This window comes from Athene noctua, chromosome 3 (genome assembly GCF_965140245.1).
Source record: "Athene noctua chromosome 3, bAthNoc1.hap1.1, whole genome shotgun sequence".
Lineage (NCBI taxonomy): Eukaryota > Metazoa > Chordata > Aves > Strigiformes > Strigidae > Athene > Athene noctua.
The window spans coordinates 72683623-72697476 of record NC_134039.1 but is presented as its reverse complement, the minus strand read 5'-3'; the positions used below and the strand labels follow the sequence as shown (position 1 = coordinate 72697476).

The window sequence follows — 13854 nt, the reverse complement described above, 5'->3', positions numbered from 1 at the left end:
GTCTGTACATAATTTAACTTGCATTACAACACAGCCACCTTTCATCCAACTATTCTAGTAAATAGTATTGTTGAATGACAACATATCTATAAAACAAAGACTGTAAATGCTGATCTGTTCAAATTCCAACTTAATAGTTCATTAAGTGAGCCAAGTTAGCTTTGCCATACTTAAATATGGCTTCTAATACTGATTTTCCTCCCTTTTCTATTTCTTCATGTAATAGGTACAACAATCTTGGGCTTTCCTTCTAAAATTGTTTATATTAGGTTCCATTGGTGCTACTAACAGCAAAATTGTGACATTAAAGAAAACACACACAAATAACAGACCCCATTCCAAGTGGGGACTAAGACAACTCCTGGCTGCAGCAGGTAGGCTGTTGCCACGGGCCATCCCAGCTGTGCCCAGGCCCATCCCACGGGGCGGTGGGTCCTGCAGGTGACACCGAGCAGCGGGGCTGAAAGCGCCACTCTGGGTCACGGAGCAGGGAAGCGGTCCCAGGGGTTTGTCTGTCTCCTGCACTCCTTTGTGGAGGTGCCGGGGACACCAGCACGGCTGCTCTGCCAGCGAGGGCTTGTGGTAAGGTGCAGGAACGTGCCCAGTCCCACGGGGGGAAGGTAGGTGGTGGCCATGCACATCTGGTGGTGGGGCGGCACAGGGTTAGAGATGGAACTCAGAGCAAGTGCAGTGTCGTGCCTATAAACACACATCAGCTGCTGCAGGATGGTGGGCTGGGCCAAGGCAGAGTTGTGTTTGTGTTTGCTGCTACTTCCAACAGACAAACTTGTGGTGAAATACTGCCCCATCCTAGCTACCGTGAAGGAAATTACCCCAGACAAAATCAGCACACTGCACGAAGAGTTCAGGGGATGTAAGGCAGCACTGCTTACCAACCCATCCGTGCCTGCTGGCACCTGGAGGTGCTAGGCAGTACATAGGCATTTAATTAGGCAAGGCTTAAGGACAGCAGAAACACTAAAGAGTGAGACAGCCTATGTTTCACACACACATACAGGCTCCTCCTGGAGTGAGGTGATGAGAGAAGAGGGGCCAAGATCCCTGTGTGATGCTGCAGCACTGGGAAGCTACAGCCAAGCCTGGCAAACCAGAGGCGATGGCAGGAAGAAGTGGGGCTGTAACACACTTTGCTGCCTGTCAGTAAAGCTAGTGCTAAACCAGCAAGGGCTTTCAACTTCCTAAACAAAAACTAAATCCCACCTATGTCAGAGTGCTGCTGGGAATGTCCAGCAAAGGTCATTTATTAGTGGGCGATGCTCCTGAGGCCAAGAGCCTGCACTCAATTTGCTGGAGAGATGAGCCTGAGCTTTGGGTTCTGAGAAGCCAGTGGCAGCGATGGCAGCCTGGCCCTGCGAGCAGGTCCTGGGGCTGCACCCGCTCCTGCCAGCAGTGCTCCTCCCCACAAAGCCAGGCGCTGATCTGTAAGCCACAGTACAACGGGAGGAGCTGCATGTCCACACATAGCAGATGCACACATGTGCAGTCAGAGTCCCTGGCCTGTTGCTAATGGAGTTTGACAGGGAGAGAGTGAAGCGTGCAACTGTGCAACCAAGGAACCCGAGGCAGCTTTCCTTCTGAGCACAGGACGGGAATGAAACACGGGCACGAGGTGATGCCCACCATGCACCACAGCTCCCGACATCCCCCCGCAGGACTTCAGACTCCCTCTGCTGAAGCCCAAAGCACAGTCTAAGACTGAGGTGATGCAAAAGGAGGATGGACTGGATTACAGGAGATTTGAGAGGCTTCAGAAGAATAAAGGGACTGAGCACAGGAACAGTTCCTCATGTTGGCCTGGATGCACTGGAGAGCTCTTCAATTTTGATAACTTACTAGTGAGTTATGCTGAGGGGTCCACACCAGGTACCAACACACTCTGAAGAGTCACTTTGCATTTTTTGCACATCAACAAACAGCAAGAGAAAAGTTTTTCCCTGTTACAGGCAGGGAAAGAATATTCATTTATATAGCCAAAATGAAGGTGACTTTTTCCACTCGGTCAGGTCCCTGAAAACCTTCCGCCTGCTCTTCCCAATGGCCTATGGTGAGCAGCACAGGGTCTACAGGGAAAGAGGCAACAACCAAAAAACTGTTTGCTGCAGCCACAAAGTGCTTCCGGTGCAGCTCATCTCACTCCCAGCAAAGGCCATCAGCATGACGGACTGCAGAGAGATCAGGCACATCTGCAGGTAAGTTTTAAATCCCAGGATTTAAAAAGAAGTGAGATGGGGGAAAGGGACAGCGGGTGAGTGTGCTTTTTCAATAAACTGGCCTCTTGTGGCAATGAGGGGCAGAGCATGTGATGAGCAGACTGAGCAGCAGGTGGGAGATGCAGGCAGGGAAGGCTCATAGATCCCATCAAGATGAGGGGAAATGCTTCAGAACAGTCAGATGTGTCTCACATTTCCACTCGGGTCAGTGCTCAAGTGCTCTGGTCAGCAGCAATCATTAAACACATTAGATGTTAGTTACCTTCCACAAAGAATAGTCCCTGGTATGAAAAACACAGTTGAGAAACTCCCATGACAGTTTTCTTACTGTAACTGTTATTCATCTTGCTGAATCTCTCCCCTTCCACTCAGCAGTGTCCCTGTCTTTTCCTCTATACACTCCCCAAAGTTTTGGGGCCCAAATAGTTTTTAGAAGTCATCAAAGCTGAAAATAGAAAAAAACATATTGATCTGCTTAAGTTAGAAAGCTCTGACACCTCTTGGTGAAGTTGTGGGTTGGCATTATCCAGATGGTAACACTGCTATCCCTTTCTGACTTTATATCTCCTTGCTTTGAAAAAGCCCTTGAAAAAGATGACAGAGATAACCAGATCCCTTCAGATGAAAGGGAGAAGCTTTACCCTAAAAGCAGCACCCAAACCCACTCAATGTCAGCCCTTGATAATCCTTAGCCAGACTGTTATTCCCATCAGATCAAACAAGAAGGAATGAGCTTTAGGCTACACTAAGTGCCAAACACCAGTATTATAGTCCTGCTGTCACACCTTTCAACGGCTTTTATCTTTTTTCATTCTTTCCTGCCTCAAAAGAATCTGATTTAACTGGCAAAACATCAGTGGCAGCCACTGTCCTCTTACAACTCAAAGGGCAGCTAAAAGGAACTTGACAAATTGTTTGGTGGCCTCAGAACTGCCCAGACCCTTCTTCCCAGCAGAGAACAACAGCTTGACAGAAGTTGATCTTTGTCAGCTCTCCTCTGCTGTGCTCACTTTTACTGTGGCTTTGCTTGTGTTGTTTCAAAGAGATGGAGTCAAACTTCATCAATATGACCAACCCAGGAGCATCTTAACTATCTTTTCCACTCAAAAGACAACCAATAATTACTACTCCATCAATACTATAAAGTGAATTCTCATGTATTTTTCTAAAACAGACCTTGTACAGCTTTACATTAAGCAAAGAAAATAAAACCTTTCTCAATACTCTAAGACTAAATGCATTCACTACTTTCCCATGTCCCATGCTTGCACCTCCAATAAAAGTATATAAACGCTCTAAAGCTGAATGTTAAAATGCAATTCATAATCAGTAACTTCACCTGAAACGCTAAAACAAAAGCTTGGCTTTGTGTGTAAAAACACTCTAACTAGGAGTGTAGTGATAGGACGAAGGGTAATGGCTTTAAATAGAAAAAGAGTAGATTTAGATTAAATATAAGGAAGAAATTCTTCACACGGGGTGGTGAGGCACTGTCACAGGTTGCCCAGAGCAGCTGTGGCTGCCCCCTCCCTGGCAGTGTTCAAGGCCAGGCTGGACGGGGCTCTGAGCAACCTGCTCTAGTGTAAGGTGTCCCTGCCCATGGCAGGGGGTTGGAACTAGATGAGCTTTAAGGTCCCATCCAACCCAAACCATTCTATGATACGATTCTTCTCAGACAGTAAGAGTTTCACTAATGGCCTAATGCACAAAGACATGGTGAGCACCAACTTCTCATCAAATATAATATTTATGTAAGACTCCCTTGTCTTGTCAGCCTTCAACTTGTGAAGGTTATTTTGTGCATGCCACATCTCCTACCGGTGGGGATGCTGCTGTGACACTGGGGGAACAACTGACAGGAACTCCAGTGCCAAGAGAATGAACTAGTCATGAGGAAACATCTACCACTGAACAAAGGACATGGACACCTCCAGAGCAAAACTGGCCTGGAGAACTACCTGCTTCATGTACCCATCAAGGCAGAGCAGCAGCCTGCCTCCCCCGCGGGCAAGTGTAAGAAAGCAGCTGGAGGGGCCTCACGCTGAGTGAGAGGATGAAAAGCTGCTGCAGCTGCTAAAGGCTGGGAGCCAAGAGGCAGCCACAGTCACCTAGAGCTCCATACCCTACCTGATGACCATGAAACAGCTCATAATCATGGTCAAGCTCTCATCAGCTCAGGAAACTCTCCTCTGCATTTCTGCCCATGGAAACAACACAATGGCGACAGGCCAGGGAGCCTGTCCATCCTATTAGGAACAGCATTCCCAAAAACAAAAGGTCCAGGTAGTAAAATGGCAGAAATCGACATATCCAGGGAGAAAGATGTTTGGAGTCCAGAGAATAATGGTGAGGTTGCTTCAGAGCACAAGGGAGGAATGGGCTGGGAGAGGTAACCAAAGCACCAATGGTCATACAGCAGTTGTGATTTCAGAAGTACATTTGGGATGGGAATTTTGTTCTTCTGAAGAGAGTTACCAAGTCTTAAGGGTGGGATTTCGGGACTGCAGCATTCAGAAATACAGACAGCACAGGAAGGTGCTTACGGCAAAGCAAGATGGTTGCTGCTGCATGCAGCCAGATTTCAGCTCGGGCTGGCTGAGCTGGGAACGTGTAACAATGCACTTCACTGAGCTTGCTGAGGTACCAACATGAGTGTGCCTCATTTGGGGAGATAAATGAGTTTAGTAGCTTTGTTAACATATGAAATGCAGATTTTATGATGACATTTTTGTAAATTTTATCAGTCTGAGCTCAAACAAGCTCTTGTAAACTATGCTGGCAGTACATAATTCAATTCAGAGGCACCAGTTTACCATTAAAATATTTTCTTAAAAAAAGGTAGGCTTGCTCCTGTAGAGGACACTGTAAAAACACTAGTGCCTAAGCAGTAATGGAAAAATAAACGGCATCATGGGTGAAAGCAGTATCATCAAGTCTCCAGCACAGAAGAGATCACAGCTGTTGTCATATAAAAAGATGTAATTTATAGTTATATTACCGATGTTTAAGAAGATGGAAGAAACCCTGTTTATGTAATATACAAAACATACTCTTGAAGGGATTAGACTAAATAATGCCCTAAATTCAGCATCTTCCAGTCTAATAAAGGACATAAAACCTGTTCAGCAATCTGTTTCTATTTTAAAAGACAAGCTATGGTATACATTACAAATATTGTTTGTAAAAGAGAGCTATGGAAAGAGGGTTGGTGGGATGTTCTGCATATATTAATGCTTCATTAAAAATGCCATAAGAAGTAAGGAAAAAAAAATCTAAGTTTAAGATGCCCTCCCACATAAGGAAAAGGATTTTAAAGCACTTATTAAATTACTTCACTTGCTTGAGCAAAAACATGAGCTTTCTTGGAAATCAGGACAAGCTGATTATATAAGACCAGATAGTTCTTTTTTAAAATGTTATTTCAACCCATGAAGATTTATATCTACAGTTAAAATTAAAAAAAAAAAAAAAGAAGTATGATTTGGGCTGTGGTTCTTAAAGGGATCTTAATGCATATCATTTAGAATTACTCTAATTAATTAGTTCATTTTATATGGAATTGTGAATACTAGCGCTACCCTCCTGGGCTCTGACTTGGTCAAATGGAGCCTGATTTACACTGTAAACTTCAGAAGAGGCAGGGATCATAATTCTGTTCAGTAGTGGGGCAGCGCCCTGTGCACTCAGGTCCCAAGCAATTAGCAGGGCAGCTGGAGGCCAGCAGGGCCAGACTTTTCTTTAGTACTCTGTTAAAAGTCTGTTTGCTCTACAAACTTCAGGGCAAAGAATAAAATGGAAAACATGCTGTGTTAAGAGCACATCTGTCTGACACCAAATCCATTTATTCGAGTGCTACAAAAGTTACTGTAAAACCGAACAGCATCATCTGCAGGACAACAGATTAGCAAGAGACATCTCTGGTTTATTCCAGCTTGCATAATAAAGAGATCCAAGGAACTGTGCGTTGATAGAGCAGTCTAAGTGACACGGAGGGTTTTTATGAATGGCCTGGTGCTGGCCGGGGAGTGCTCGGAGGCGCGGGCGGGCAGCGCGCAGCAGCCCTCCAGCCACGCCGCGCGGCTGCCTCTTGCCTGCTTTAAGCAGAGCAGAGCAGTGACCCAGCGCAGCTCTGCCGACTGCGGCAAAGCTGTCACGCTGCCGTGCCCAGTGAGACTGAACCTAAAGCACAGATGGGGCTTTCGTGGTGATCCCCAAGCAAGCATTTGTCCCTGCCCCCAGCAGGTTAGTGGTCAGAGCCACTCTCCGGCTCAGGATATCACCTCATTATGAAAACAAAGCCTTCACTGGGCCTGACTTTCAACTCTGCTCCAGCAACGGTGAGCTTGAGTAAGGGGAGTCTACCCACACTCAAATGGTAAAGATAAGAATGTGGCCTTGAGTGGATGAACTGTCCATCAGGCTGGCTCAAATCCTGCCACATCTAACAGGGTTTCTTTTATGGAAGAAAGGCTGAGTTTTCAAACTTAATTTAAAAAGAAAAAGAAAAGAAGTGCCCTGGCCACTCAAAGAAGGGCTCCTTTCAACACTGTCTCCGCTCCAGGAGGATGCCTGCAGCAGGGTCATCTCACCTAACTTTAAATGCCTGCAGGGCAGCTGTCTGCCTGAGAGAGCTCCCATGTCCCAGCCCACGCTCCCTTCACTGAGCAGAGAAAATGGAGCTTTCAGGACACAACGCAACTGACCTATTTTAGGTACCTACTTCAGGATGAGATGAATCAGCCCCAGCAGCGCCTGTTTCTCTCTGTTGACTATAAAGGCAGTCTAGCTTATACCTCTGGCTAGGTAAATACCACCCTTCATGCTGAATACAAGCAAAAAGAAATGCACAAAAATGCTCAGAATGCTACTAATTCACAGCATTAACACCATGCTGCATATGAAGTGTTTAAGATCTACAGAGTGGAAGCAGCACTGCAATTAGCTTTAATACAAAGCTGTAAGGATTCTGATAACGCAAACAAATTAATATCTAAGAAGCAGGTCCCCAGAGTAATTGCACAGTTGTTACAAAGGGAAGTTGCAGAAAATTACCATTTGCAAGGTTGCAGCAAACATAAAGATAATTTCTTGATGTAGGCCAGGGATCTGAAGGCTCAAAACATCCAAGGTTCAATTAGAAGAGCTGAACAACTACAGGCAGAAAAAGCTTGAAGAGGGTGACTGAAAGACTCCAGACAAATGAGCAAGATGCCTGTAGTTCAACTTTGGTTCATGAGACACATGAAGAGCCGGCTCAGAAATCTTTCAATAGAGTATTAAAGAAAATATGAGTGAAACGTGGCCATACTAGTGACTGACATTTGCTTGCCTATTTAGATAATCAGCCTATTTAGAAATGACTAAAAGGCATGAGAGGAGATGGTAAAAAGATGGTGAATGCATACAGCAATGCCTACAGAGGTTCTGCGAAGAAGAACCATCCCCTTCACTCCTGAATGCCTGAACTGCATTCAAGCGTTGGTCAGCTAGCCCCCGCTCTTTGACCCTGCACATGCGGTGCTACATGAGCTGCCAATCAAACCACCTGAGGGAAGAGTCTGCTTGACAGATCCAGTGTAGTTAATTCATGTGGCTCAGTAAAGCTGCGTGAGTGATGCCTGCAAGCGGTGGGCCTGGGGATGGATGGATGGAGAAGCAGTCAAGCGTGGGCAGTGACAAACAGCCTTGCTCTGGCATACCAAGAGTAGGGAAGAGCCACTGGAGTGCCAGCAGAGGCCTTTGGGAAGGGCAGATCTTCAAAGCTGCCCTTTCCATGCCCTGGGAGGATGGGTGTCTGAGCACTCCACAGTGTAAATCAAAAGGACCACAGTCTCACTGTAAAATGCTCAAGTGATAACCTTGCCAAGTGATAATGTTGCAGCAGCACATTCTTGAGATTCCAAAGTTAAAATATTATAATAGTGGTGTCTCATGCAAAATGAATAAAGGATTCAATGAAAGGATTGAAATGAAAAACTAAAGTATTCCAGCTACACTACTTGGTCTGATGGATGACACTCACTCTGCCTAAAAGCCTTGTCCCAAGGCTTGTCCCTTAATACCTTGTGATGGTTTGACTCTGGCTAAATGCCAGGTATCCACCAAGTCGCTCTATCACTTCCCCCCCCCTTCCCTTTGTTTTCTCAACAGGGTAAAGAGGGGAAAGAAGATAAACTAACCCTTGTGGGTGAAACAAAAGCAGTTTTAATATAAGCAAAGCAAAGCAAAAGTCCGCGCGCGGAAGCAAAAGCCAACAGATTTATTCTCTACTTCCCATGAAGAGGCGATGTCGGGCCTTCTCAGGAAGCAGGGCTCCAATACGCGTAGTAGTTGCCTCGGAGGACCAAGGGTGACCCCACCCCCTTCCTCCTTTCTCCCAGCTTTATACTGAGCAGACGTCATATGGTATGGAATATCCCTTTGGTCGGTTTGGGTCAGCTGTCCTGGCTGTGTCCCCTCCCAAGATCTTGCCCACCCCGTCCCACTGGGGAAAATATCAGAAAGAACCTTGGTGCTGTGTAAGCACTGCTCAGCAGCAGCCACAACACCAGGGTGCTATCAACACCCTGCAGCTCCCAGCATAAACCACAGCACCGTGAGGGCTGCTATAGGGGAAAACTGATTCCAGTTCAGCCAGACCCAATACATACCTCTATGGTCAGAGCAATTTATCAGTGTCTCAAAATGACCACCAGCAAGTCCATTAACTAAATCAGTCTGGATGAAATTTAATTGCAAGCAAAGACAAAAACGTGTTGTAATTTAAGGAACGCATTTTCAAATTCGTGTAAAAGGATTGAAGAGAACAAAATCGCATCAGTTCTCAAATGATTTGCATTCTTGACTTTCCCTAACATGACTGAAATTCAACATTGTCAGTTTTGCCAGTACTATCAGGACAGAAATTAAAATCAAAATATTGATAACTAAATTACATATACAGCTGTATCAGCCTTGTACCTACTACCCATTACCCTGTAATTCAAGCTGTCATGACTTGAGATTCAAGAAAACTTAGTTTTGTAGCCAAACTAGACTAACAACATGTATGATTTTCAAAAAATACTCTTTTAATATGCATATGAAGAGACACAGTTTGCATTTTAATATTTTGGAAATAAATCCTACTAACATCTACTGGTGATCAACTCGTATTTCCTTAATTGGTCCGAGCACTACATTGGACTATATGGTGCTATCAGCTTCAAGAACTGTAAATATTTAGAGCAGACTCCTCTCGGCTGCTTTAAAAGTGCAGACAGATAATGGTCGAACTTCTCAAGCACAACCACTGCTGGCTGGCACTTAAAAGTCAAACAGTTTTTATGATTTCAGCAAAAGCTGGCGACATCAATGTGCAGAAGTTTAAGGACAGCGCTGGCTCCCAGATCAAGCCTAGTGCAGCTATGTGTGACAACCTTTCCCATGCCACTGGAGTGGGTGACACCAAGGTCAGGACAGGACACCGAGAAGATGGCTGGAAGACTTGAGGTGTTAGGACCCAAATGACCCATGACCCCAATGACCATCTGAGCCTTGAACCCTGAGGATCCTCAGGCTGGCTCTGTCATGTTCATACAACACATCTGTTCTCTCTAACGAGCTTTAAAAATCTGCTTGTTTTGAAAAACAAGACTATTCATAACTTTTCCTAACATTTTAAGATGTAAAACAGTATTTAGCTATAAAGTCATCTACCCTAGGAAGATTTTAAAAATCTGACGTAATTATCACTTCCTAAAGATCCCGGGCTGATTTCCTGAAGACTAACATTACAGGGGTGTAACAAGGGTCTTCCATTTTTAAATTCCCACCTACATTTTTATTGCCGAAGCTTCCAAAGCTTCTCTTTCCTAATACAGGACAGCTGCAGCCTTGACTTTCCAGCATTTGAGAGAGGCAGTTTTGCTAAAATAGAGTATTAATTTAAACCACCATTGTGCATCATTTCTTTCCTTTGCAAGAGGTTACGTGCTCCTTCCATAGGCACTTGAGGGTTTGGGTATGGGGGGTGGAGAAGTGTGTTCAGTTTATATATTCTCCCATTTAGCAACTCATCCCATGAGTGGAGAGACGGTAACAGTATTTATGATACATCTCCTATAGCACGTTTTTTTACTTTTCAAGACCAGTCCTGGTGTGCAGATAAGTTACTGCTCCATTATCATAAATGTTGAGAAGAAAGAAGCGTGATTTTTACCGTATGAGAGCAAGCCTGTCTTTTTCAGATGGATGATCATCAAGCCACTGGGAGTAGCGGGCAATGGACCACTCAGCCCTCTGACACAGAGAAACACAAACACCAATTATACATAAATGTGAAAAAGGAAACACACCAATTTCAGAATTAGAGATGACATAAATGAAGATCACATGAGGCTCTCTTAATACTGCAGTGATGCAGAATGAGTTAAGGAATTAGAGGCAATTACAGAAGTAGTCCAATATGTTATTTGGGAGCTTAGAGTTGATCTCCTACATCAGACCAGTTCTGACAGGGGTTTGAACTGAGATTTCCTGTATCTTACATGAGCAGGATCCAGGCAATTTGCAGTCTGGGATAAGTCCTGCAATTTCTTTTATGAGCTGACAGACTACTAAAGAATTGAGAGTCTATTTAAAACCTGGTTATCATCTTCCTACTGTTAATTTATCAAAATATGAAGTCAATAACCATAACACCTTTGCCACAATAAAAACAAAAGCCAACAAATCATATAAAGTATAACCTTGAATACTTTTAAACTAAAATAACTAGGGCGAACCACAATGTTCATTCCTCCTTAGGACATCTTGAAAGGAAAGACAGGTTGATCTTATTACCTGGAAGGGTGATTTTAACTCTGGTGGTGCTCTTGTAAATAAGAACTGAAGAATAACGCTGAATGGAATAACCTCTCCCAGAGCTGGGCTACTGGCAATATGCTCACTGGTCTGGAACAGCAGTGGTCTGGAAAAATGTAGCAATATACTTGTGAAAGGAAGAAAAAGCAAAGCTTATGCATTAGAACAATGCCTATATGGTGGCAATATTGCGTTAGGACAGAATCATCTCATTTCTTTCCACTAGTCTGCATCTAGTTCAGTTCAGTTTGTAAAAATTTACAGGAGTTGCCTATTGTAATTACACAACACAAGACTGTAAATTTTATATTTCAGTGAAAACACTTAGGGTAACTATAGAACTCATTGTCATACAGAAGTTGCACTGAAAGCAACACAAAAAAGTGCAATTTGGCCAACATTTGCATGACAAAGATTGTTAAATCATAGTTATACTCTGCATGAAATTTAAAAGAACTTTAATCTATTTCTAATTTGCAGGTGGGTGTTGCCAAAAAAGCTCTCAGTTCAATCAGAACTAACACAAGGCAATAAATCAGTTTTGAAATATAGTTTGGTCATACTGGCAATTGCCATTTCCTGCAACTGCAACTCACCTGAATGACCTCAGCTGTCTGTAAGATTTTCCTAGGTCAGAGACTCGTCGACACAGCGGTGCTACTGCCAACTCCATCTACAAAACCAAACATTTTAATTTAGATTAGATCATCCCAAAATACAAAACTTGGTATTGAAGTAGCCCGCCTTTAAGCAATAATCTGATCTTGCACATCAAGTCACTGACTTCTTGCTGGGGGCTGAATTTGAGACAAGAAGCTATCCCTTGTTTTCATACTGCACTGCCCAAGCCAAGACTTTTGCCTTATTCTTGGCAACACAGTAAAGCATCCCATGACAACCAATAGTGATAGTCTATGGTTAAGAACAGAAGGGGTCTCATGAGCTCTTTGAGACTGAAGCTTTGTGTCTCTTGCAGCAGGTTTATTTTGTTGGTGATGCATGTCCTGATGAAGCACTTATGTCAATACCAAAAAATCTGACTACAGCCAGGGAAGAAAGCAAATCTAAGCAGGTCTCCACAAACCACTCCTCAAGCAGTAAAAATGAACACCCATTTCAGCTAGGCACCCTTTCCTTTGGCAAAGGACAAGGTTAAAATGATTCCTTCTTGAACACTCAGCCCCAAATTCTGGGTCGCAAAACCTACACAGATTAGATAGAAGACAGCTAGGACTATTGCCACAGGGTCATAAGGAATCACAGGCAAAAAAGCATCAGTAAGAGCATTATTTTTATTCTTACTTTCATACTGTTCAGTCTCTGAGTCACAGTGGCCATCTTTAAAAACAATTTTAAAATACCTTCTGGTTTTTAAGCACTGGAGTTCACCTGTGTTTTCAAACAAGAGCCAGGCTCCAGTTGGGTTTTCACATCATTCATGTGAGACTAAATTCTGTCACAGACTTTTCATTAACAGTGAGGACACAGAAGTGAGAAAGAACAATTTCACTTCCAGGTCCCAGACTGAACATAAACATTACATGGATACTAACACAAATACCACCATTCAAAAAACCCCATAGGTAAAGTAATTTTAGCCAAATATGAATTAAGTTTTTATTTTTTTGCATTCCTTTTTTGCAGTCAACAGAGGGATGCAAGCTTTGTTTTCCATGTACGGTTTTTTAAATCCCCAACTTGAAAGACTATTCAGACTTTGATTTCCACATAATGCACAATTAAGCTAAGTTTCAAAGGACGAGAGCTAAAATAAGTAACAAGATCAAAACCACCTTACAATGAGCTTCCCATTTAGGTAACATTGCTGAATGAGTTTCTAACTGTTTGTGATAAGACACTATTTACAGCAAAGTCTTAATACTATTATTGTTTCCAGCTGTAGGATTTCCTCAGACAGAGCTGGCTGCTGGGCTGCCAGCTTCACCAAGAGCACGTAACTACGCTGAGGTTCCAGCATGAATTATGACACCACAGTTCATCTAAAACCAGAAGAAATTAAACTAGCAATTAATGCAAATCAAATCCATATACTTCAGGCAGCCATCTTAAAAAGCAGGTGGCAGGATGAGAGTCATCTCACCTACTTCTCAACATCTACAGGTTCTCTTTATACTCAGTGGAGAGAAACAGCCGCTCCTTGGGTGTGATGCATCTCTCCCCGAGGTAGACATCTTAAAATAGGTCAGGTGGGTCACACTGTAGGAGTATCCACCTACATGACACTCAGTCAGACAAAGCTGGGAAAGCCAGGGGGCCTAAACCAGGCACCTACTTCCTCTGCAGACGAGGAGGGCATCACTGAAGGGTGATGGGGAAAGCCCCACAGAGCTAGCATGCAGGGAGTAGAAAGCCACTCCCTGAGACTAGGAACCCTGGAGTACATGCCTCACATCAAGCACTTCAGGCTGTCTGAAATCTGCATTTTATATTCTGCAGAAACTCACAGAAGCAGAAAGTGAATAAAAATCCAGGAAGCAGAAATAAGACCTTTGTCTTCTGCTTTCAGATGAATGCTTCAGCCCTGGGTAACAGCCCCACTCCCTCCTGCCTGTTGCCCTTCTGCCCCCCAAATCTTCTACTCTAGGCTATGAATTGCCCCTTCTCTACAGGTGTGGGGGATCCTTGCCCTGTCTCTCTGTAACCCTCACAGCCTGAGGGCTAGGTCACCTCTCCCACATGCAGGCACAAAGGGTACCTGTTTCTTGGGCTGAAGAGCATGTACAACGCAGTTTTGCAGTTCCTGAGCAGGCACGCTATC

The 13854-nt window shown here is 44.0% G+C and overlaps 1 protein-coding gene across 1 annotated transcript in view; it reads right to left on the bottom strand.

The window, feature by feature from the left end:
- The window catches only part of COG5 (component of oligomeric golgi complex 5), a 197631-nt gene that overhangs the window by 2214 nt on the left and 181563 nt on the right, over positions 1-13854 (bottom strand). Inside the window, exons 19-21 of the mRNA XM_074903321.1 lie at positions 11672-11748; positions 11055-11181; positions 10432-10511 (exon numbers count right to left, since the gene is read on the bottom strand). Of these exons, the coding sequence (XP_074759422.1) occupies positions 10432-10511; positions 11055-11181; positions 11672-11748 (284 nt within the window). The remainder of the gene's footprint in view (positions 1-10431; positions 10512-11054; positions 11182-11671; positions 11749-13854) is intronic.